Source organism: Palaemon carinicauda, chromosome 4 (genome assembly GCF_036898095.1).
Source record: "Palaemon carinicauda isolate YSFRI2023 chromosome 4, ASM3689809v2, whole genome shotgun sequence".
NCBI lineage: Eukaryota > Metazoa > Arthropoda > Malacostraca > Decapoda > Palaemonidae > Palaemon > Palaemon carinicauda.
In genome coordinates, this window is record NC_090728.1 from 160911226 (window position 1) to 160938311 (window position 27086).

General features: G+C 35.0%; 2 protein-coding genes across 2 annotated transcripts in view; both read left to right on the forward strand.

The window, feature by feature from the left end:
• The window catches only part of LOC137640116 (P-selectin-like), a 216611-nt gene extending 203770 nt beyond the window's left edge, over positions 1–12841 (forward strand). The window contains 6 exon segments of the mRNA XM_068372592.1: positions 7–186; positions 1819–1998; positions 2267–2446; positions 2665–2845; positions 10404–10513; positions 10802–12841. Coding sequence (XP_068228693.1) covers positions 7–186; positions 1819–1998; positions 2267–2446; positions 2665–2845; positions 10404–10513; positions 10802–11076 — 1106 coding nt within the window. The 3' untranslated portion in view covers positions 11077–12841.
• A 10346-nt stretch (positions 12842–23187) lies between these two features.
• Positions 23188–24024, forward strand: LOC137639732 (uncharacterized). Its single transcript, XM_068371976.1, has one exon. The coding sequence runs from the start codon at positions 23188–23190 to the stop codon at positions 24022–24024; it is 837 nt and encodes a 278-aa protein (XP_068228077.1).
• The last annotated feature ends 3062 nt before the right edge of the window (positions 24025–27086 follow it).

Here is a 27086-nt window from a genome sequence, read left to right on the forward strand (position 1 = left end):
CAACAGATGTGGACTGTGGTCTGCCTGAAAGTATCACACCAGGAACATATCGTCTCCTAAGCAATGAGACAAGTTATGGTGCACAAGTGGCTTACGAATGTACGGAAAATTGGAAGATAGAAGGCCGTATAAGACGATTCTGCCAAGAAAATGGTACTTGGGCAGGTGATACGCCAAAATGTATCGGTATGTTTTTTTTTTTTTTTCCTAGTTCATCATCCTATGTTTTGAACTAATTTGACTTAGGTGATCCCACCTAAATAAAATACATACAGTACTTCTTTTATGCTCATTTGTTTCAGTTTCTTTCTATTAAGTAAAATATGGTTACAAACATTATTTTGAAGGATACCTACAGAAATTTTCCTGAAAAGAGAATTTACTATTGATTGTACAATATCAAGTTGCACACACAAATATGCATACTCAACATATGTTTGTATAACTGTATATATTTAAGAACAGCCAGTATAACATTACTGTATATGAGATTTATTGGCCAACTTTTCATATTGGCATATATCATCACTAGAACAGTAAAAATATACAAAATGAAAATAGAATAATTATAATTAGTTTGATAAAAGAATTAAAAAAATTAAATTATAAACTGTAAATTGTTGAAACAAATTAAAAGCATAAAGTTTCTTTAAAATTATAATGTAATGATTTAAAAGAAGAAACCGTAGGCTAGCAGAATGCTAAAAATTGACTTCGGCTATACCCTAGTAAACAAAACTTGAAGAGATCCTATTATTTAGGGAAGTAAAAACTGCCTAGCAGGTAAACATTCCAAAATAGAGCGAGAATTGTCGTTGAATTTTTAGGGAAACATTAGTATACCTGTATGTGAATAATGCTTCATTTCCCCCTCAGTGATCTTTCATGTAGTATCCGAAATTTATTTCACAATAAAAGGAAACCTGTACAGCAAGTGATTTCCATATGCAAATCAACTCTATCTTTGAGTATTCTTTTTGCAGTTCTGACATATTTCTCCTTTGTAACCCTCATTTCATGTATGCTAAGCACTTTCTCCATTGCCTCTATAATTTCTCTTATAAGCTTCCTCTACGTTAATGTATGTCATATACACCCTTTCTCTTTATTTTCAAGCACTTCCCATAACTGTTTTCTAAAGGAGTAAAAATGTTTGATCCATACACCCTTTTCGCTGTCAAACCATCGGTTACATATCTCACCTTCTCAAATAAAATCTTACGATACACCTTCATCGGTAAACTAAGCAATACTATCACCTAGTAGAAGTATGAATGTTAGTAGGTCTAAAACATTGAATCCTCCCGACCTTACCTAGATGATAAAATTTTAGGTGTTATTCATGATTTAAAAATCTCTTCTTAAGAATATATTTGGAATATCTTTTCTTGAACTACACAAATAATACATATTTGATTGAAAAAAAGAATATTACGATTTTTTTAAGCCTTTCTATCCCGAGGAAATACTTCTTTTCTGCCTGTTTATAAACATTATTCTCCTACTGGTCTTTAAGAACTGACTCCTGTCTTGAGTTATTGAACAAAAACCTAAGATTTGTTAGAATTTTTATTCATGAGCTAAGTGTTATTCTCGGGCACAGTCCCTTTCCTAAATATACATTCTACCCCACAACACTAGATGACCACTTGATTACAGTATATGCATTGCCTTCATATGTTATGTTTAAAACAGTGCTACACAGTGTTCTAGGAATTTCATCCTGCTTTGAGTAAGTTGATGAAATAAGCATCATCGAGTTTATCATCATAAGATTTCTTCTGAAAAGAAACTAATTTTTTTTTTCCAAATTTTTAGAGGTGATGTGTCCAGAATTAACAAATAACCTGGCTGAGCCACTGAAAGTTGATGAGGGTGATAGGAAGATTGGCTCCTTTGCAACATATTCTTGTGACGAGGGAAGGAAGTTGATTGGAGAACCCAAAAGGGAGTGTCGTACTAATGGAGTTTGGTCTGGATCACAACCAAGATGTGAATGTAAGTATCTGCTGGTTTTCATTGCTATTTTGTTGGTGTAGGCTACTTCACTTATTCTAGAAAAAATAAATTCTGTCATTCTTAACAGTTAAAAAGATGCAATTTTCAAATTACTTTTAAAAATGCAGGGTTTTTTAAAGTTATGAACCACTCCATAGTGATATCAGTTATGTATCATACTGATTATTTAAATACTTTCAAAATCCTCAGTTTAATATAAGAAAACAATAGGAATATATTTAATGTAATGTTTAATTCATAATTACAGGGATTTCCTGCATGATGCCTGATGAGATAAAAGATGGCAGAATTGTAAGACTGAATGAAACGTTATTGTATGGAGCAATAGTTGAGTATCATTGCTTACCCAAGTTCCATTTAGATGGCCCATTTACTCGTACCTGTACAGGTACAGGGGTCTGGTCTGGAGAAAACCCTCGCTGTATATGTAAGTTTTGCATTACTATTCTGATGTTGATTAAAATCTATGAAGAGTCTGTCAGTGTTGTGATAATATTTTCTCTTCAGTTCTCTCATATTTTTGAAATATTTCAAAAGTACCCAAACTTATAAGGTTTTAAATATGTCCGGACCTGGAATGTAACCATGGATAATATTTCAGAAAAAATCTGATTATTTAGTCTTTAATAACCTCACCTCTTTCAGTGGATGATGAGAGTGATTTTGGCATATTTGTGGATAACACAGTGGATGGTACTACTAACAGTGCTCACGGCAATCCACAAGGAACTTTAGAAGAAGCATCGAACACTGGACTTTATGTTGGTCTTGGAATTGGGCTCATTGGCTCGATTTGTGTTGCTTTACTGTTCTTGTTCCTTAAAACGTAAGTTTTTTTCTCACTTGTTGAAGCTATGTTTACAGGATTCTCTTCAAATTAATCTCTTATATGTTAAAATTTCCAAGGAATGTTTTATAGAAAATTTAAAAACGGTAACGGATTCTCATTTTTTTCTGACTTTATACGAATATTTTCACTACCTTTCATTGATAAGTTTAAATAAAATACATAGATAAACTAGAATCATAGAAACTTTTCAAATCATAAGCTGACAAATTTTCAAGACTTGATCAGATGTAGTATATAACGATATATTTTATCTTTTATTCATAATGAGAGGTTTTCATATAAATTAGGGACCAAAAGTCTTTCAAAAAAGATTTTCTTTATAGATTGCAATACATTGTAGGCTATGCTGATTAACTATACATAGTACAACTACGGTTTTAATGTTACAGTTCTCCTTTTAGTTTCCTTCATTATTAGAGTTGACTTTTCAAAGTTGTTCTACACATTAATTTTAAATTACTTATAGCTTTTAGATTGTTTTAACAATTTTCGTAATGTAAAGTATTCTAGTTCTTATTGTTATTTCTTTAAATGTTATCGCACTAACATAGAGTTTTTTCTTGTAAAAAGTTTGCTATTAAATTCTTATGATTTAAAAAAAAAAAAAAAATTATATATCTTTATTGTACACTCCATGTGCTATAACTTTCTGGCAGATGTAAATAATTCTAAAATTCTACATTGATGTAGTAATAAATCACATGTTATCCCGGTGCCCATTTATCTATAAGGTAGGCTGCAATAAGAATATTTTACAAACCAATTACTGACTAATTTTTGTCAGACACGGTTTTTCAAACAAAAACAATACTAGGCAACTAAGTTTTCTTTTTCATATTATATTAACTTGACCAAAATGTGTATGGTTTACAAGCCGCTGGAAATGTGTGCCTAGAAATCTTCCTTCAGAGGTTTGTATGAAATGGAGTTACCTTATTGCACTATTGAAGCACTTTAGGGGGCACTCAGTCTGTCAAATATCTCTGTGTAAGACCCCACAAATTACTAGTTTTTAGTTGATGATTTAATTATATGTCATCAATACCGGACACCACACGCACACTTAACTCTTGGTTGGCCAATTCATCACAGTTTTAGAAAGGATTTCATTAGAACTGTCACCATTTTTAGTTATTAGTTTGTGAAAAAAAAGAATAATATAAAAACAGTGCTGTCTTCATCCACTAACAATGCAGTAGACAAATGAAAGACAACACTCAAGATTTGTAAAAAGATTGAATATTATGATATAAGTAAGGCAAGTTGTGATGAATTTGTCTTAATTATGAGACCTTTTATGACTTCTGAAGTTACCGAATGGAGGGAAAGTATATCCCATTGGTAAAAGATTTGTCTGTAACATGTGGGAAAGGTAGCAGATATTGCAATATATTATTTATGTTGTGATTACTCAGAGACAAAACTAATCACACAGGCAGGTGTTCATTCTACTTTGAACTAAGAGACAAATGTATAGTTGGATACAAGTGTGCTCACCTACATTAAAAGAACAAACCTGTTGAAAATGTTAAGATTTTGCATGGCGTCTCAATAATATTTTATCACTAGCTCAGGAAGAGCAATATTTTAATGAATCATCATTTCAATAGTTTGTGTACAGTTTCTGCTTCCGCAAGGATTCCTCTTCTCATAAAATGGAAAATTTCAAATCACCATTGTTCCCGAGACCCTTCCTAGATATTCAGTTCCTGGAAGCGATTGCATTCAACCTGTACAACATACTCCCTATGACCCCCAAGATTATTAACAGATTCAACAACATCAGAGGCAGTGCTTTCTTAGTTAATCAATGGTGGTCGTACAACCCTGGTTTTGTGTTTTTTCAAAGACCACCTATCTCAGTTTTGATAAAGAAAACTGGTTATTTGTGAGAAAGCAGTTGATAGGGTAATTTCAAGTTACATTGGGATTTTACCCTAAGTGTAAAAGGGGAATTAGGAGGTTTATGATGTAGTTTTATAAGGTTTCAGGAGCACTTAACTTACACATCATAGATTCAAATTGGAAAGTTCCCTCCCAAATAATAGCGATGTATTATTTGTGAAATATCCAAAGTTCTTCACAGAATACATATAACCCACTATAATATTTGCCTCATAGCCAGACTTATAAGGGTAATAAAAGGTACTTCTGTTACAATTTACCCAATTTATCCATTCTGGATGACATTATAATCCCCCAGCATTAGCTGATACAACACCAGCAACAAAAATAAATAAAGAATTAGGTACCCTATGATACGAAACATCATTTCCTAAAACAAAAACGATGTTACCTAAGGGTACTTATTTAGCAAGAGGAGTAATATAAGGACCCGGCTTACCTACTCAGTCTTCTTCCTCACAAATTAGACATCATATAGAGTAACTAGGGATGCAGAACAGCACAGGTTTAATTGCAGAAGGATGTACAGTAATCAAAGAATTTTTGACCCTATGAGAGGAACTTTACTCTGTAAGGCGCAGTTAAGATTCAGAACACTTACTGACAGAACATTATGTGATTATGACCACTAGACCCGACTATGGAGGTCCGGATAGTGTAAGCAACCGGGCAGGCAAGTCAGATTTTCCTTCTGAGAATAACAAAGGTTAAATAAGTTAAGGCCTATTAAGTTATTGCTAACTTGACAGGTAAAAGATTATTGGAGTGTCTTATCAATATTCACTCCTCAAAAGACAACTAATCTGTCTGCTCATCATTAACTTTGCTTACTCTCCTCGGCCATTATGAAAAACTAACGTCAGTCGTTCTCTTTACAACGTTGTACTCCTCACAATAGTAATTTAAACCACTTCCTTTGCGCTGTTAAAAAAAAAAAAAAAATTAACAAACTCAGCAGGGAAGACAACTTGGAACGATATTAACAATTATCACAATCTGAAAGGAAGATCTATTGATTTAAAAGACAGTGCTTTTCCTATGCAAGGATTGAATACTAACAAATTCAGCATAGGAGCCAATTAAAACTCAATAAACACTTATAGAATCTGCAAAAGAAAGTGATTGGAAAATCTCAATTTAACGATCTGCATTCATAAGACCCAATTAGGTGGTCAAGACTGGAAAAATCTAAGAAAATATTATGCAGCTGATAAGTTTTGTACAACTCAGCACGTCACTGCATTATAGAAGGTTCAAGGACTAAATGTGAACTGGGACTGCTAGCCTTTTTCTGAATCAGAGACAGTAATTGTCAATTCTATCCACCAGTAGTTGCTTGGAAGTAGTTACTGCTGCAGATTTAGAAGATTAAGAAACTTCCAAACTTACTGTACTCCAATTACTGCATAAGGGGATTTTTCAGTAATAAGGTTACATGTGGTTTGAAAAGAAGATAATTCCTCACTTTCAATATTTGTTTTCGTGTTTTATTCCCTTTCATCTTCCTGTTTCACATGTTTAGCTATATCACATGTCGAGCATTGTATCACAGGTTGAACTGCTTGAGTCGAGTGAGAATCAACCGATATCTTGGTATGTTTACTACTTGATTGGGTTGCTGCTCCATATGCATGTGTTGGCTGAGGAGCTTGCAAGTGAACAGCGTACACTGTCAATTAAAGTATGATGAAAATGATCGACTTTAGTTAAAACTTTGTCCACCCCATTAATATTTAAGGGAATCATACCATATGCCACGCCATCCACTTAAGCAACTAGGATATCTGCCTGTAAGGGTTTGACAGTAGAAGGGTTTAAACTATAAAAAGAATTCCTAGATCTATCAGAGTCTTTCAAATCTATACTGCGAAACGAACTTTCAGAACACTTATTGAAATAAACTATTAACACTAGACTCAATTTGGGGAGGGAATTGGGTTAGGTTAGATAACAGGTCGGTTATGACAGAATTACCAGGTCTAAGAGATGAATCACTGGACTTTTGAACTTTAAAAAAAAGGAACCTAGTGATATGAAAAGCTTATGAAGCTCATCACTATCGAAAATTGACTGATTGTGTGAATTGTCTAAAGGTGGAGGCGTGTCATTATTCGTCGTCATTCCAGCTATAATCAACTAGCCTAGTCTTCCTGGCTTTTCCTCTTACCTAAAAGCAAGTTTCCTTTGTGCTTTGCACTGTTAACTTGATCGGTAACTATTGGAACCTTTTTCTATGAACGGTACTGTGAAGGCATCTCACTCTTAACAACGGTTATTTAGATTACATCAGAACCCCTTACACGATACTCAAAGGGAATGCAAATCCTGATATTTTAGAAACAATTCCCATGCACACTTCATAAGGCAATTGCTCATAAAAACAGGGGAAGACATTTTAATGATAAAAACAGGGGAAGACATTTTAATGAAGAGAAAAGGCATTGGCATGTCAGTTCCCACTCAACACTAGAATATCCCTTCCTTCACTGAGGGCATGCATACCTTGAAGGGGACGAAAACGGGGGAATTTTTAGAAAATTATAATTTAATGGGTAAATATCCATTAACAGATCTTCTTGAGAAGAAGCAATATAAACATCAGGTGAGCATAGAAATAAGAAATTCCATGATTAAAATTCTGTTTTTTTGGTTTTGTGAGATCAATTACTACAATTGCTTTTTTGAATCAATCTGAAAGGGTTTCACTAAACTCTGTTAAAGGTTTTTGTTCAAACATATATCCAATGAAATTGTCATATATCTAGAGACAATTATAAGGTAACTTTAACGATGCACTTGAATTTTGGGATAATCCTTCTAAGAAAGTTTTGCAGAATTTTCATAAACCTTAACAATCATGAAACTATTTACAACCACTAGAAAAGTAGCCTTAGGCTTTGGAAAGGAATTTTGTATTCTATAATGGGAATATTTGTCAGTGGCATCATTGACCAAATGACTCCAGAGAAAAATCTTGTTTGTGAAGTTCTCAGTACTCAATTGCCCAGCCAATTCTTCATCAATACCTTTCTCCTTTCTAAGGCGTTCCTCGGTTTCTTTCCATGCAAGGAAGGCTTTTCTGTGCCAGGTTGTACCCTCATGTATAGCTATTTGTGAACTATCCTTCCACTTCCCGCCACCATCATATCCTTCTGGTAATTCAAATTTGGACTGAATTCTGAGGAGTGTGTGGAAATAGAAAACAAGCAAAAACAAAATGCTGCCTTTTTGTATGGCGAGTAGAGCAGCCAGGTTCTTTTAATTGCCTCACCTTTGCCATCTGCAACTTTTCTATAGAACCATGCCTCGGTCATTTTTATACCCTTCCTCCCAGAAACAAAAGGCCCTTCTGAATTTTTGAATTTTTCAGCTCCAATAGTTACAAGAGTGTCATGAATGTCCAACGTCAAATGGTCAAACGGAACCAAACCAAAGTCGCTTCTCTGAATACACTCAACTTCATGCTTTGCATTTCCTTCACATTTGGTTTCTTCTACATCCTCCTTAGTCTCAGGATCACTAGTTTCTTGCTCTTCCCTATTGGACCCAGTCTTAGAATCGTCCAATAAGTCCCTATCCTTAGACTCCTCTTCGAACTCTTCCTCAGTATCTTCACATTCGCTCAACTGGTCCTCACTCCTCTTAATCTTCACAATGAAGGTGTCTAATGAACCAACAAGGTTCTCCTCTTCTATCTTTCTCTTAATTTTTCTCTTTTTGTACTCGCTCCCGCTTAACCGAACACGCTTTGGTGGCATAGCTTAGGAAAGCTATGATAGCTGGTACTAAAGACTGAAAATCTGAAAAAAAAAGAATAACCAAACTTAGTTTGTATTAAGTAATATTTATTCATAGCAATAGTGGATTGCTATGAATAAATATTACTACAAATAAATATTACTACTCATATTAAATGCGACTTCTGTAAAGGCGAGAGCAAATTAGAGAGAAAAAATTCAACACCTGTATTCAGAAACACTCAATTGTTGAACCTCTCAAATGGAGTATAAAAACGCGGACACACTCCCTCTCTACCACGCAAATTCCGCGTTCACACGACACCCTAAAGTACTAGATACCCTAAAATCAAACTATGTACACTACATCATTCTAAACTAAATATAAATTCGCCATTGTACTAAAAGTGGCAGGTTTAGCCGCCTATCGAAGCTTCCATAACATCATCATAAATGCTCTATATTTGTTTGTCACACTTCTGAAGCTCTTTATCCATGACCTCTGTGACTTCAACTATCGACATTAACAGTGATTCGTCACAAAATATCTGACAACAATAGATATACGGTACCATAAGTAGCAGTGAACAGGCTGTCTCGTCACAAGCAGTCAGCTGAGCGTGGATAAACAGAAAATGTAAAGGAAAACGAAGATATTTAGAGGCAAACATATATTTAGAGGCAAACATTTTTAAGTGCATGATTTTCATTGTCAGGATGATTAATTCTATTACAAAAAGAAAAAAAAATCGGGGAAATATTTTAATTTTTGTTGGTTTTAATGGCTTAGTTGCAAAAATCATAATTTGTGGTAAAAAAATTCAAAGATTTTATCCTTTACCCGCTAATATTATTATTTCAATCTTGTGGGTGGGAAGTCCAGGCTATTTTTGCCACCTCTAAAAAAGTGCCGCCCCAGGGCATTTGCAGCCCCCCCACCCCACCCCAATGTGAGAGTCATGTTGTGAACCCAATCAATTATTCTGTATGTTGTGGTCAGTCACATCATTTGTGAACACTTCCACTACACAATTCCTTTGGTGTGATTTCTTCCAAAAATATTATTCATATGGGATAGTTTCCCTAATTGATGATGCTGATTTGAAGAAGGCTTCATTTAGCAAAGGTTTTCAGAGGATTCCATCAAAGAATTCTTAATGGAACCTATTTAGGTCTCTTCCATTTCTATAGTTGGACTTTGCTAATCATCTTGAATACTGTTACATGTTGGACTTAGCTCCATAACATCAATCTATTCTAGTTTTTTTTTTATTTCTTGCAAATATGGAGTAAATGGCATCCATTTTTTTCATAGCCAAAACTGTTTTATACATAGCTCCATTCATAATCTTAGAAGACAGTATTTGATCATTTAGCTTCCTTAGTTAACGACATTCAGCACTGAGGCCAATAATTATTTTCAAGGTGCCACAATAGTCTCCTTAAAAGCTACTCTTTGGTTAATAACTCTGATGTTGTTTTTAAATTAATATAAGGTAGGTCGATGTAAAATATTTAAATTCCCAGAAGGTATATCTTTATTTGAATGCTCATCTACAGGCATAAAACTGACAAAACGAACCAAAAGAACTTTCGCAACTATATTGTTTTTTTTTTTTTTCATTTCGAAATTGACTTAAACTCTGAATTCATTAGATTATTCAACCTTCTTACAAAATAATCTGCTTTATACATATATATTTAGATATAATTACTGTCTATTTATGTTCTCTTTATAGTTTAAAAGTTTTGTTAGAGGAGTTTATAAATCTGATACAAAAGTGTTGTTTAAAAATGCCTTTTGTTATCTATGTGTAGACTTGGTGCCTGCGATTTAATCATTATCATTCAAATGACCAGTTTGATAACACTGTTCTGTGACTAACTTTCAGCAAACAACAGAAGGGAAAGGGACAGGACCCTCCTGCTCACATGAAGTCTAGAGAAGAACATCACAATCCTGCTGCTATGAGCTATGCAGATCTTAGCGACCCAACTACAGGTAAACTTAAAGCATCTTTCTAAGTTTTTATGCTATGAAAATTCCAATGTTCTGTATATCATGACACAGGGAAACTATTAAACTAACCCTTTATATTTCCTGCTACTTTCTTTAAATTATATCTTATTACGATTACTATTGTCTTCATAGGTTTCCAGAACTTATTTTATTCCAACTACTATAAAAAAAAAAAATATGACAAATGCCAAGATCCAAAAGTTCTGTAGAGCAAAAGCTTATATGTGCAGTGCTGCACTTATCTTCATTAACCATAAATCTGTTCTTCAGGTAATAACATTTATGAGAACATCCCAGATGATGGTGAAGAATATACAGACATGTCATCAGGAAATTATTCAACAGCCTCTGTACGCCACACATATGCAAATGGTCACCAACCAACATATACCAATGGCATGATGGAGTCGACAGCACGTCCACCTGCACATATAATGAGAAGGCCTCGCATGCCACCCCCACAACCCCCCACAGTTCCTGTAGGAGGTGTTCCCTCTGCAATGGTAACAATCAATGGAGTCTCAGTAGCAGCTAATGGCAGTTAATTGGTGAAATTTTCATAAATTTTTTTCATTACATCTACAAAGACTCATACAGTGATTGGACCTCACTAAATACTGTATAAAATCAGATAACTGCTTACCTATCACAATATACTGCAAATAAAATTGATTATTCTTGTGATTCGTAGAAACAGTTTTGAAAATAGGTAGGGTCTAGAATGTTTTATTTTTCTTTAAGCTGTAGTGATTACAGCATTTTAACCGGTTGTTGAGGCTGTGTGAAGTATTTAATATTAATTTGCTGTACCATAATAACTACTAATTATTGCAGATTTTGTTAAAGATTGAATAAACTGAACTCACTTTAATCATTTTCCTAATGAATTCTTATACTAAAAACATAAAAAGAAATTTTAGAATAGGCCTATATTCAATTTATGGTGTTCAAGGATGTTGTTGATGACGCAAGTATACAGATACTGAAACGAAATTCTGTATAATCTCATACAAATGTTAACTGTACTCATTATATTTTATATCATCATTTTGATGCATGAAATGTGTTGTGAATGTGTAGACCTAATGCCTTGTAATAATTAAGGTTAGAATTAATTTTAGAAGTAATCATTACCATCTTTATTTCAGAGGGGAGGAATGTTAGTAATCATGCAAAACTTGTCTTTGCATGTAAATAGATTATACTCTACATTATCCATCAAGTAACTAATTTTACTGGAATCATTTTTATTCAGTAGATTTTAAGGTATTGGTAGTTCTGACATAAAATGAATTAAAAGGACTCGTTCATTATTAAAATATCTTCATGGTCATGATGAACTTACGAGCATGTCGTATGAGTGATTGCTTTTATGAGTTTATGGTAATGTAAACACTTAGATTCATATAACCTTTTGTATAATGTGAAATTTTTCTATGCAGTAATCGGATTTATCAACACCACTTCCAACTATTTTTCGAGCTAGGCTTTTCATATGAAATAACTGTGTAGAATATAAGGAAAACTGTACGATACGGACTGCAGACATCAGGAACTTGGTGACAAATTGTAATCTAGAATTATCAAAGTTTATATATTTTCATAAGGTGGAAAGTTCTTAATTTTATAAGAGAGGCGAAAATGTAATATTTATATACGTGATAATATGATGTTTATGTGTAATAATGTTCCAAAACATAAAACTGCTTTATACAAACTTTTTTAACTGGACTGTGATGTAGTCCTGTTTTGATAACATGTTTTGCTTTTATATTTTCCTGGAAATTTACTTCAATGATTTAGGGTAGGCTAGTTGAAATTTTGTATGATAATTACGTGTCTTTTACATGTTGTGTCAGATTAGCTACTGCATTCCATGTATGTTGGTTGGAATATAAAACGGATATCTTGCATGCAAAATCAAATGAAAAACAATTAACCTTTCTAGATTTTAGGAATGCATCCTTAAAAAAAATCCCTTTTACTTTTCTTCTAGGAATTCTAAATCAGACTTTCTTTATGTAAGAATAACAGTTATTCTGTAACGTAACCAAACAGTCTAGTCCTAGAAACATATATAGCTTTTTAAGGAGGGTTACCACACAAGATGATGCGAAATATACTATGTCTTCTGTTATTTGGTACGCTTTGGATATTAACACTTGTACAGTATAATGATCATAGCCGAGTTGTTTCGGCTATACAGAACTCAAAAATGATTTTTGATATTAACAGATATTTGTTTTGAGGAGAGAATATGCCGAAGTGTTTTTATCAAATATATACTGATATTTAGTGGATTTACATGCATATATATATATATATATATATATATATATATATACTGTATATATATATATACGTATATACTGTTTATACTGTATATGTATATATATATATATATATATATGTATGTATACATATATATATATATATATATATATGTATATATATATATATATATATATATATATATATATATATATATGTACAAGAGAATAAAACTGAGATAATTTGAAGTTTAATAATTAAAGATATATTTTTCACAATTTTCATATGAAAGTTCCTATCATTTTTAATTGGCTAAAATGATGGGGAAAGTTAGTTATACAAACTGGTAAGATTCTGATAACCTTACTATATTCTGACATAGCTATAATGCTGTGTTCATTGATGTAATATTTGTAAATAGAAATATTTCATGTAAAATAAATTATGTGAATAGAAAGGTTTTACCTTTTATTACCCTTTAATAAAATCACAGCTGATTGATAAAAAACAGAAAACATAAGAGTCTTATATGGGCAAGACATTAAATTAGATCGTGTAAGATGCAGTTAATCCTTATGAAAGGGAATTGACCAAATTCTAAATTAAGTTAAGCTTCTTAATAATGAACAAGAATAGGAAAAGTGATTATTACTTGATTTTTTTGTAGTTATTTTCAACAGGTAGAATATGAAAACCATAATGGGAAAATTAGGATGTGAAATGAAATTTTACCTGATTTCTACAAGTTGGATTCACATAAAAGAAACACAATTTTGATATAAGATAAAACATTTTGACTCCATTCTTAAAAAAGCTTTGGTGAGTGCTAACGTCTACTTTTCTTTCAGTGAGAAACTACTGACGATACCATTGTATCAGCTACAATAGTTGAAAATTTTAAAAGATTACTTTAATAATCCAGTAGAAGTAAATGAACTCTAAATGTATGATTGATAAAAATAGACTCATCCCTGATGAACTGATCTAAAGAACAACAAACAGGCTGAAGTATTTTGAATCCACAAATTTTTGCTTTGTCAAAATTTATCACTGGTACAAAATGAAAACCAGTTATAGATTTACCATAAAGAATATCACCTTCTTACGAAAAATGCACATATTGAGGGAAATTTATGCTCACAAACTGATACAATGAACGTATACTGAAATTAACGTATTCAGGGTTACAGTACTCGTAAGCCAAGGTATTCCTATTATTCAATCTTGATGTATCAATCAGAATAACTATTGTTTGTGGTTAGATTAATCAGGGCTCAATTAACAAGCCTAGCACAACGAGGCATTTACAGGCTTCGTTAATTCCTTTTTATTACTTATCATGGGAAAACTCAATTGTTACATGCAAGAACTAAGCTATGAGCTGTTGCTCTGAATGACTATGCATCAGTGGAAGATAAACTATAGAGTAATTTGAACCCTTTCTGATACAACTCAGTAGGGTAAATGATGGACAACTCTCAAATCTGTACTCTTTGCCATCAATTCAGCAATTCCTTCCTTGCTTAAAACAAATGACTCAGTCACTCACTGTCCAAAGGAAAATGCAACCCCTTTTCGTGATGTGTTTGATGGTAAACAGAGCAATATGAAATATATCCTCTATTCCTGTTTTCCTGAAGCTAAATTGACTAGTTTAAATTTTGATATTGTAAAATAAAAAATCTGTTATTTGACCTTGATACATATGATGTAGACCCCATGGATATATTTCCTTTGTTTTACATAAAGGCATGAGACTTCTTAGTTCCCAAACTGTTTCTTATTGATCGTGAGCTAGCTAGAAGAGGTCTTTTAGACACTTGAAGTATTTGTAATGTTACTCCATTGTGAATATGCATGTGGTAGCTCTAGCCCAGTTGCATCCAGACAGTATGATAGTTTTTAGTACTCAGAAACTTTGGTTCTCAAATGAACACTCACCTGAGCTCCTTATAATTGGTTATATGAAGCTAATAATTTTGTAATGGAATGTCATCCCTAGGGCCAGAAGAATGGTGGTATATAAAGTATTAGGACTGAATGTCCTGCTTCACATAAGTTCTGCTATGAATGTGAATGTCCTGAGATTCAGGTAATAAAAGTTGGTGGCAGGCACAGAAACTTCTATTTGTGTTCGAACTACTGGTATCTTGACATGGACCATTCTATCTTCGATTGTTTTCTTACCAGCATAGGTAGTAGGATAGCCAGTGCACCAGCCACCTGTTGAGATACTGCCACTAAAGAGTTATTGGGTCCTTTGATTGGACAGACAATACTACACTGGATCCCTCTCTAGTTTCTCCTCAATTTGTCTTTGCCTGCACATACACCAAATGGTCTTGCCTACGCTTACCAAATTCTACTCTGTCCTCATACACCTGACAACGCTGAGATTACCAAACAATTTTTTCTCACTTAACGGATTAAATACTGCAGTGTAATTGTTCCTGGGCTACGCTCTTCTTAGTAAGGGTAAGATAGACTTCTTAGCTATGAAAAGAAGCTCTTCTTGGAGAAGAACACTCCAAACTCAAACTATTGTTCTCTGGTCTTGGGTAGTGCCTTAGCCTCTATACCATGGCCTTCCACTGTCTTAGATCAGAGTTCTCTTGCTTGGGCATACTGTTCTATCTTATTTCACTTCCCCTGTTTTTTAAGCTTTTTATAATTTAAATATGAAGGATCTAACATAATGTTCTTACCGTTCTTGAAATATTTGATTTTGATTGTTTATTCTTCTCTTGTAGTTTATTCATTTCCTTGTGTTCTTTCCTCACTGGGCTATCATTTCCTGTTTGAGCCCTTGAGCTTAAAGCATCTTACTTTTCCAACTATGGTTATAGCCTAGCTTGTAATAATAATGATAATAATAATAATAATAATAATAATAATAATTATAATAATAATAATATACAAGAAGATGATAGAAAGGCTATCTGGTTTAAGTAAAGGAGGAACTGTTACATCCTCAAAAAGGCGTACATATTTAAGGGTAGCCCACCACTTATGTTCCTGGGTTGTACCAGAAAGGGTTTCTTTTATGGTTAAATTGTATTTGACTTGAAGCATAAACTCTGAATAAAAGCTATTAGCTGAGTATTATTATTCCTAGTCAAATCTGACCTGTTAGCCTCCTGCTTCTCCAAATAAGAATGTCTAAATTCATCATTGAACCATGTTTTTTCCTTCACTCGGTACCTTATCCCACGAGAAGGGATACGCTTAACAATTATATTAACCAGATTCTCATGATTACCACTATACAATTGTGACCAATGCAAGCTCAAAAGATCTCTCAAAATGCCATTCCAGTATGCTTTAGATTTTATATGAATCTCACATGAGTATGATACATTAGGGATAGGCTGCTTAGTCTACACTCCGAATGAACTCAAGGCATGATCGAAGGCAAAATCCAAAGGTCTTAAGTCATGCCAATCAGCAGAAAACAGAATTCAACCACTCCCTATGTGAGTATTCAAATCACCAACAAAAAATAAGAGGTGTTTCTATCATCTTCTAGTATCTTAGTAATAATTCCAAGAGGACAAGTTATTATCCTTGCTACAAACTTTTATTACCTGAATATCATGGCATCCATATTCGTATAAGGATTTTTGTGAAACAGGGTACTCAGTTTTAATATACACCGTCATTTCCCTTGCCCTAGGAGTGCCATGCCATTTTAAAATTATTGGCTTCTCAGAACCAGTAGTAAGGAGATAAGAATATCATACTGTCTAGACGCAACTGTATGGTCTTGCATACTGGCATGCAGACCACGAATACTACAATATAAACGACACTTGTGAAGTCTAGGCCTTACTGGCCCTGGATTTCACTCAATGTCTCCAAACAGGATAAGAATTAAAACCAATACGAAAAGATTCATCATACCTAAAAACTAACTTAGGAACAATGAAAACAAAAACAATATGTACAGAAATATACATAAAGTTATTGATACAGCCCATAGAGTAGAGATAAAAAGTCTGATAAAATTGATCAGCATAGTGGAACCAACACACAATACATGGCTAAGAATCCTCCAGGATAGCAACTTCCAACTGAAGGGAGGATAGTAAGGATAGTTTTGAAAATGAATCCTCGTGAGAAAGATAAAGAAACAGATAAGGCAATAACAACCTCTTGTTAAACCACCAGGTATCCATTACCCTTCTATTAAGCCTTCCCAACATACCACTTCAAATAAAACAAGAAGAAGAATGAACAGATAGAATAGTGTGCCTGAGTGTACCCTCAAGCAAGAAAACATTACCCCAAAATAGTGCAAGACCATAGTACAGAAGCTATGGCACTACCCAACACTAGAGAACGATAGTTTAATTTTGGAATGTCCCTCTAGAAGAGCTGCTTACCATAGCTAAAGAGTCTCTTCTACCCTTACTAAGAGGAAAGTAGCCACTGAACAATTAGTGCAGTTGTTAACCACTTGAGTGAAGAAGAATTGTTTGGTAACCTGTGTTGTCAGGTGTGTGAGGACAGTGAAGAACGTGGAAAGAATAGGCCAGACTGTTTACGTAAAAAAAAAAAAAAATAATAATAATAATAATGAGCTGTAACCAGAGAGGGATGCAATGTAGTACTGTCTGGCCAGTTAGAGGACCCAATAACTTCCTGTCAGTAGCATCTCAACGGGTGGCTGGTGTCTTGGCCAACCTGCTACCTTGTTACTAATGAGACACATGATAGGTTTATAGGCAATTGTTTCTTTACCACCTTTGGGTAGGTTAGCACTCTTGGTTGCAAGAGAATATATGGTTCACGATACTGGGGAAGGGTTGTAGGTGTTTCCACCGGTATCTGCAAGAACTTTATTGTTTTGTCTTATTCTTGCCCATAATGGTTTAAGCCTTTGAAGTCTCTGGGACATTGTTAGTCAAACAACCTGACCATTGATTGTAACTTATGCAATTAGCTAATCACGATATTTGGCATCTCTACTATCGCCCGTGTGTCTCTTCCCATGTGAGTATGAGGTTCATCTGAATCTGGTTTTATAGCTACTGTTTCTTTTTTCCGTTACCAGTAGTTTATTAATCAATTAACAAGGTTTGTCAACCTGTTAAGTCTATCATCTATACCCAGAGTACGTAGTAGGATTATGTTTTATTAATTTACTTCACATCCCCAGACAGCCCCTTTATCTTCTTCCTCTATGACAACAGCTCTAACACCCTTATCTTCTTCTTTGTCATATTGAATTTGAATTGTAACTAGTTTTATTTCACAATGCTACGCAGATTTCAAAACTGGCACCAAATAATGACAAAATGCTTAGGTCATAATATGCTCTCAGTTTTTGTTTTTCGTTTTATTTCTTAAACAATTTTACCTACCTACACAAAAATCAAGTCCACATGGTGAGCCATCGTATTCATGACATTAAAGTAATTTATACCAATAAGATGATGTTCCAGGCAAACCCAACTAAAACTGCGGGGATTTCTTTCATTGGAAGATTCTACATTCCAATAATGTGACATTCTCTTCACACTCGTTTTGGGTAAATATTACTGAAATATAATGTTTATCAACGTATCAATCATATGGGATTTCATCTTGCGTTCAGTGTGGCCTGGGATACACATACTTGCGCAAACACATACACATAAACACACACACTCAGCACATGCATAAACACACCCACACATGTATACACACACACACACACACACACATATATATATATATATATATATATATATATATATATATATATATATATATATATATATATATATATATATATATATATATATATATATATATATATATATATATATATATATATATATATATATATGTGTGTGTCTATATATATATATATATATATATATATATATATATATATATATATATATATATATATATATATATATATATATATGTATATATATGTATATATACATATATATATATATATATATATATATATATATATATATATATATATATGTATGTATATATATATACCAGGAATCAGTTTGATTTATGTACATATGAACTGTATTAAAAAGACCATGTGATAACTGATAGGATTGTTTCGCTTCGAACTGCTGTGCAGCAAGAGTCGAAGTCAGGTGGTCAAGGTTTCGCCAAATGCAACTGTGCTGGTTCAAAACATTGTCAAACAAATCGATGTAAATGTTTTAAGCTGAAATTTAAAGGCAACTCACGATGTCATGCAAGTTTGCATTGTGAAAACAAGGCTTCGTTCTAAATATTAGAATGATCCTTATTACTTTTTTACTAGTTTTATTTTAAAAGAGTATTTTGTGAGAGACAAGTTTTATTTTCTGTTCATAATAAATTTTGTAACATCCAAGTGTTTTATGTGATAAATAAAATATTACAGAAGTATATTACTGTTTTTAGTGATTTATTCCATTATTCTACCATACCATACAAGTTTACATTGTGAAAACAAGGCTTTGTTTATCGTTTCAGCTATTTATTTCATTGTTCTTTCATACCAAACACGATTCAGGGAATCTGTATAATAATAAGGCCGAATAATCAGGGAATATGTATATTCACTAAAAATTTCAGGGAATATACATATCCTCTGAGTGAATCAGACATTATGCACATTCCCTGAAAATATCAGAGAATATATATATTCCCTGATTATACAGATTCACTGTAACATATATATATATATATATATATATATATATATATATATATATATATATATATATATATATATATATATATATATATATATATATATATATATATATATATATATATATATATATATTGTTATTCATGATGGTCATTGCGCCATTTTTATTCAAACAAAAGCCCCACCAGCAAGGACTGGTTGACATGCCACAAGTGTTGGGACCCTACCCAGGAGCCTCACCACCTGTCCAACCATCCTATACCCTTCTACTCCCCTGAGGTCTCATTTCAGACATCTCCAAACAACACGTGGCCGCTCAAGGCCACCACAACGGGATCCCAGGAGAAGTCAGGAGGGAGACGAGTTGCGAAGGGTGTCGGGAGATGAGACCAAGGCCGGTGACCAATAAGACGGTGGTCAGGCCAATGACACTCCCCCCCCCCCCCCATTGGGAGGACCCATGATTGACTCGACCAAGGAACGGATGGGCATCCTTCTTCACGCTCCAACCACCATAAGAGCAGGACCTGTGACACGTTCTTCACAAGGGAGGAAACAGTCCTTTTTATCAAGGTAAGATGTCTACTTTGAGATCCTCATCATCCTTACCCAGCCTACCATCTCCTTCCCTTATCACATCCCATCCTTTCCTTTAATCCTTAACAAAAGATCCTACCCACTGAACCTATTATCCTATTCCTTATTTCCCAACTATGCGTGCCGTTTGCTCCTAACCTTAATTAATTCACCCTATAACAGTGTTGATTCCCACGTGTAGTATTTAAATTCCTAAGTTTTGCACTTTTATTTTATTTGCTTAAAGGTTTTAATCACGCGACTTCATCGTGTTCCCAGCTTGTAGAAGTAAGTGATCGGTTAATAATTTCATTTATTTCCTTTCCAGGGAATGAGATTGCCGTGCTGAAACCGTCTATGGCCTACCCAACTCCACGTGAACAAGTTGTGACAATCAACCTCCCCGTGAAGCACCTTATGGCTTACTTAGAATATAGTTATCTGTTGTGCTCCCCTTTTTATTAACTTTTTATTAAATACTATTGTAAATATAACTTATTGTCGGCATTCCTTGTCTTATTGCAAACTGGCGACCTCACCATTGTCCTTTTGTTCATGCCCTGAGTTCTAAAGTAAGGCCGGACTCACAAGCCCGAGCGTAACAAACTGGCGACCTTGCCAGGATTCGCGAAGACAAAATTTAAAATCATTTCTATTAAAGTATAATTCAACCTTTTCTGTCTTTAGCGACGAGACGAATCTCAATTTCATTTAAAGTAAATTCTTTAATCACTGGAGTTGGAACCATCGAAGAAAACAGTCAGAGTATTTTATTTTTACTGTTAAAATTTTATATTTATTTGTGCGAAATCTTTTGTTTTTAAAACCACGTGTTAGGCTTTAGTTTCCTTTAGCAGGATAGCCAACCGTCTGTGACGAATTTGCCTTTTGTTTCTTTTGAGCGGCGGTTATCCCGGTGATTAACAGTTTTTAAATATATTGTGCAATGAGTGAATGTTTAATTTTGTGTTAAAAATAAATGAAGTGAAATTTAAGAAATTTTTGAAAAAACGTAATTGGCTAAGCAGGTGTTGATTTCCAGTGAGGCATAATTTCTGTGTAGGGTAACGGCAAGAACACGTTGCATTCCTTATTATTTCAATTTTTTCTTAATCGTTAGTGGCATATACTTCATTTTGTAATATTTCGTGGGATAAATTTTTATGTACATTTTTTGAAAGGGATAATTTTCGTACGTTTGTGTTAAAATTGTTAACCTAAAGAAAAAGGATTTACGATATCACATTCAATTTATTTGTTTCCAGTCAGGGTGAATGATCTTTTCGATAAACTATTTGGGAGGTGTAATTCCTTAAATTCATTTTGTTCAAGGGAAAATATGTAAAGGGGTTGATTTTCTTTGTGAAGCAATAAGCAAATTCAGTGACATTGTTTGTTTTATTTAATTTATTATACTTAAAGTATAAACACAATCATTGCTTTAAGTCACAGAGTTGCAAGTGGTGGTGTTGCAGGAATGCACCCACTCATTTTAACAAACCCATTTTTTTATGTCTATCATAGAAGGTCACACATCATGGGGATTCCATTATGCTTATGTCTAGCATAGAGAGTCACACATCGTGGGGATTCCATTTTTCTCATGTCTAGCATAGAGGGTCACACATCGTGGGGATTCCATTATTCTTATGTCTAGCATAAAGCGTCACACATCGTGGTGAATCCAATTTTTTATGACTAGCATAGAGGATCACCCATCGTTGTGAATTTATTTTTTATGACTAGCATAGACGGTCACACATCGTTGTAATTCCATTTTTTTATAACTAGCATAGAGGGTCATCCATCATTGTGATTCCATTTTTTTCATGACTAGCATAGAGGGTCACCCATAGTTGTGGTTCCATTTTTTTACGACTAGCATAGAGGATCACCCATCGTTGTGATTCCATTCTTCTTATGACTAGCATAGAGGATCACCCATCGTTGTGATTCCACTTTTTTTATGAATAGCATTGAGTGTCACCCATAGTTGTGATTACATTTTTTTTATGACTAGCATAGAGGGTCACACATAGTTGTGATTCCAATTTTTATTGTCTAGCATAGAGGGTCACCCATAGTTGTGATTCCATTTTTTCATGTCTAGCATAGAGGGTCACTCATAGTTGTGATTCCATTTTTTTATGTCTAGCATAGAGGGTCGCCCATAGTTGTGATTCCATTTTTTATTGTCTAGCATAGAGTGTCACCCATAGTTGTGATTCCATTTTTTTATATATTGTTAATTGTTTTGGATGCATTGCAACCAGACAGCCTACATGCCCAACCATTGGTGTGCTTCCTGTTTTTCAAGTTAGGCTCCTGTTCAATTACTTGCGAGGCTTACTATTTGGTGATAGTTCTCTCCCGAGAGGTATTTTTTACAGCCATGGTGTACTTTACCCAGCTCCATCTTTATCATTTCTTCCATGACACTCTTGCATAGGCTGGAACGTCTTTCCCATCCGTGTAATTTCTTACACGGTCAACATCGTACCTTGAGCTGTTGAGTTTGATCTGGTCACTGTCTCCACAAGAAATTAGCAAAATGACTGCTGCTGAGATCAGTGCATTTGTGGATTTGGCAGAACAACAAGGCTATGAGGGAGAGGCATTGCGAAGCTTTGTGCAGGAACTCAAAAATGAAGCCAATGCCCGGAGAAGAACAGAACAAGAAAGGATGCGGTATGAAAGAGAGAGAACGTATGAGTTAAAGAAGCGGGAAATGGGCATTAGATTGGCATAGCTCAATAGCTCACCATCTCAACCCAATGTTGCCAAAGTCCAGCAGGACAATTGCAGAAAGGTCCAGTTCATTGAAGGGGTCACCAAAGAACTCCCTACAGTGGAGTTCAAGGTAACCACGCCCATGCTTAGTAAGAAGTGCGGACTAGGGTTAGTGAGTGATCTCGGACATGAGGGCTGCGACATGCCCTTTGGTCAAGAGCCCATGAAGGTGGTACAGCAAGTGCCCCTCAGGGGCATAAAGTCTGCCAAACCGGAGCCAGAAACTGATAGGACGCCACCTGGTGGGGAAGACTAATGGCTAGGTGACATTGACCTTGGAGAAATACCTTGGTTAAGTGAGGAGTCCTCCTCCTCCAGCAATGAGTCTAAGCCATGTACTCGAGAGTGCTCCCCAGCTAAAGCAATGATGCTTACCACCACTGGTGATAGGGCTGCCTCAACCACCAGGCCAGAGGTCTCAGAGGAGGCAAAAGGGGAAACACCTATCATTCCAGAGACCATAAGGAGCCAGACAGAGCCCATCAGATTTCAACTGTTGGACGAGACGCTGAAAAACTACAGGGAAGCTGCCTATTCGGCTGAAGCAGAAATAATTACTCTCTCAAAGGATAACTTCCTGCAGAAGGATGGGGTGCTCCTCAGAATCGCCCTCGCCCCTCGCGATCCGGCTGAGGCCCTGTGCCAGCATGTAGCTGTCCCCCGTAATTTCCGCTTCTTGGTGCTACGAATGGCCCATGAGGGACTGGGAGGGCACTCTGGGGTGAAGCGCACAACCCAACTGCTCCAGCCTCATTTCTTCTGGCCGGGCTTGCAGAAGAGTGTTAAGGCTTCTGTAACCTCCTGCCATCTGTGCCAAGTTGCCGGTAACCCAAACCAGGTAGTGCCGAGGGCTCCTCTCCAACCCATTCCATCCGCAGGTATTCCTTTCCCAGTGTTGGTGGAGTATGTAGGTTCCCTGACCCAGACTAAGCGCGGAAATCATTTTCAATTAACAATGATCGATCGTTTCACGCGCTGCCTCGAAGCTGTGACAATTAGGTGTGCCAGTGCCTATCATGCTATACATGAGTTCCCACTGCCATTCCTAACGGACCATAACCCTCTAACTTACTTGGCTGAGCTACATAATAAGAATAAAGGGCTCATGAGGTGGGGCATAGACCTCCAGAACTACAACTGGAAGGTCAAGCGCCTAAAGGGCTCAGATGAGAGAGTAGCAGATGTGTTCTCCCAGCATTAGTGCCCAATGCACAGTGCCATGTCCATAACGTAGCCATAGTCAATAGGTTAATCTAGATCGTAGAAAAAAATGTTAATTGGTCTTGGTGTCTCTCCAGGTAGATAGACTTGAGGAGCCATCTTGGCTTCATTAGTTTCATTTAATTTATTTCTATGTATTTATTTTATCATTTGCATGTTGTGATTAGTCCATTTGCTTTAATTTTCATGTGTCCCACTGCACTAGGTCACTTAACTTTAACTATTATTGCATTTTTTATTTTTTGTTGTTGCCTCACAGCCAGCATGCTTACTTCCATGTGGCAGTTAAAGTTGATATACTATCAAAATAAAGTAAAATTATGACCCTAGTTGCAGCTTAGAAATTAATTCATTATCGTGGTGAGACTCTCTGAGGGAGGAGTCTTTAAGGCTAGTGGCTTCAGACCTTGCATGCAGTGTTCTTGTCCTGTTTTAGGACAAAATTTCTGCTAAAATGGGGGCTGTTATTCGTGACGGTCATTGCGCCTTTTTTTTTCAAACAAAGGCCCCTGCCAGCAAGGACCGGTCGACATGCCACAAGTATTGGGACCCTACCCAGGGCCTCACCGCATGTCCAGCCATCCTATACCCCTCTACTCCCCTGAGGTCTCATTTCAGACATCTTCAAACAACACATGGCTGCTCAGCGCCGCCACAACGAGATCCCAGGAGAAGTCAGGCGGGAGACGAGTTGCGAAGGGTGTTGGGAGACGAGACCAAGGCCAATGACCAATGGGACAGCGGTCAGGCTAATGATACCCTCTCCCCATTGGGAGGACCCATGGTTAACTCAACCTAGGAACAGATGGGCATCCTTCTTCACGCTCCAACCACCATAGGAGCAGGACCTGTGACACGTTCTTCACAAGGGAGGAAACAGAGTCCTTTTTATCAAAGTAAGGTGTCTGTACCTTGAGATCCTCATCATCCTTACCCAGCCTACCATCTCCTTCCCTTATCACATCCCATCCTTTCCTTTTATCCTTGACGAAAGATCCTACCCACTGAACCTATTATCCTATTCCTTATATCTCAACCACACGTGCCGTTTGCTCCTAACCTTAATTAATTCACCCTGTGACAGTGTTGAATCCCACGTGTAGTGTTTAAATTCCTAAGTTTTGCACTTTTATTTTATTTGCTTAAAGGTTTTAATCACATGACTTCATCATGTTCCCAGCCTGTAGAAGTAAGTGATCGGTTAATAATTTCATTTATTTCCCTTTCCAGGGAATGAGATTGCTGTGCTGAAACCGTCCACGGCCTACCCAGCTCCACGTGAGCACGTTGTGACAATCCAACTCCCCGTGAAGCTCCTTGTGGCTTACTTAGAATATAGTTATCTGTTGTGCTCCCCTTTTTATTAACTTTTTATTAAATTCTATTGTAAATACAACTTATTGTCAGTATTCCTTGTCTTAATGCTGACGGGCAACCTTACCATTGTCCTTTTGAGCAAGGCTGGATTCACAAGGCCGGGCGTTAAAATATATATATATATATATATATATATATATATATATATATATATATATACATACATATATATATATATATATATATATATATATATGTATATATATATACATATATATGTATATATATATATATATATATATATATATATATGTATATGTATATATATATATATATATATATATATATATATATACATATATATATGTATGTATATCGAAAGTAACAGTAGCAGAAGTAAAGAAAAGCATTAAAAGGTATGAAAAGAGATAAAGCAGCAGGAAAAGAGGGCCTAACAATTGATATGATAGTAGATTGAGGTGATTTTATAGAATCAAAACTAGCTGAACCTTACACGAAATGTTTGCCGGGATACTCTATATCTACAGTTTGGAAAAACTTTATCATTATACTAATTCACAAAAAAGGAGACACTAAAGGCACAAATAATTACCGCCCCTCAAGATTACTCTCAGTAATGTGTAAAATATTCGGCCGAATAGAAAGACAGCTACAGTACACATAAATCAACCAAGAGAGCAGGCAAGAATTAAAAGCCAGTATTCAATAACTGACTTTATCCATGTAATTAACAAGATAATAGAAAACTTAACAGAATATGATGAACCACTATGTATGACATTTATAGACTATGGTGAAGCTTTTTATTTTGTCAAAACTTTAGAAGTAACAAAAACCCTTTAAAGAAAATGAATTGATAAATCTTATGTTAGAATACTTAAAGATATTTATACAAAATGTAAAGCAATCTGAAAACTATATAAAGATAATGAGATAATTCCGAATGAGAAAAGAGTTAGACAGGGAAACCCTATCTCTCCTAAATTATTCAAAGTGTTCGCAGATTTTAAAAATTTAGATTTGGAAAATGGAGGAACTAACATTAATGGGAAATACCTCAGCAGCTTAAGATTTGTTGATGAAATAGTTTTATTTAGTGAATTATTAGAGGAATTACAAAAGATGATAGAAGATTTGAAAAGAGAAAGCACAAATATCAGGGTACAATGAATATAAATAAATCTGTATAAGTAGATCTAAGGTAATGTTCAGTGAAAATGGAGTGACAACAGATAAGGGTTATGGACGAATCTTTAGAGATTGTCAATGAATGATATACGTACTTAGGAGAGAAATTAAGAGTTTTCCCAGGACACGAGATCGAAATTGAAAATAGGATAAGAATGGAAAGGAGAGCTCTTGGTAAACAATATGATATTTTGAAAAGTAAAATACCAATTATTCTAAAAAGAAAAGTATTTGATCAGATGGTGCTACCAAGATTACCTTATGTATCAGAGACTTGGAGCTTTACTAAAACCTTAGAACATAAGCCAGTTACAATTCAGAGAGCTATAGAAAGACTTATAATGAGAATACCAGATAATAAATGTACAGCAAGAATAACAGAACGGCAGCCTAGACATTGCAAATGAAGCAGGGGAAGGAAGAGAAGAAGATAGATAGACGAGCTAAGAAAATTTGTGTGTATAGTATTACGACTAGCGAATTACGTAAATTATCGAGCTCCCAAACTCACCTGTT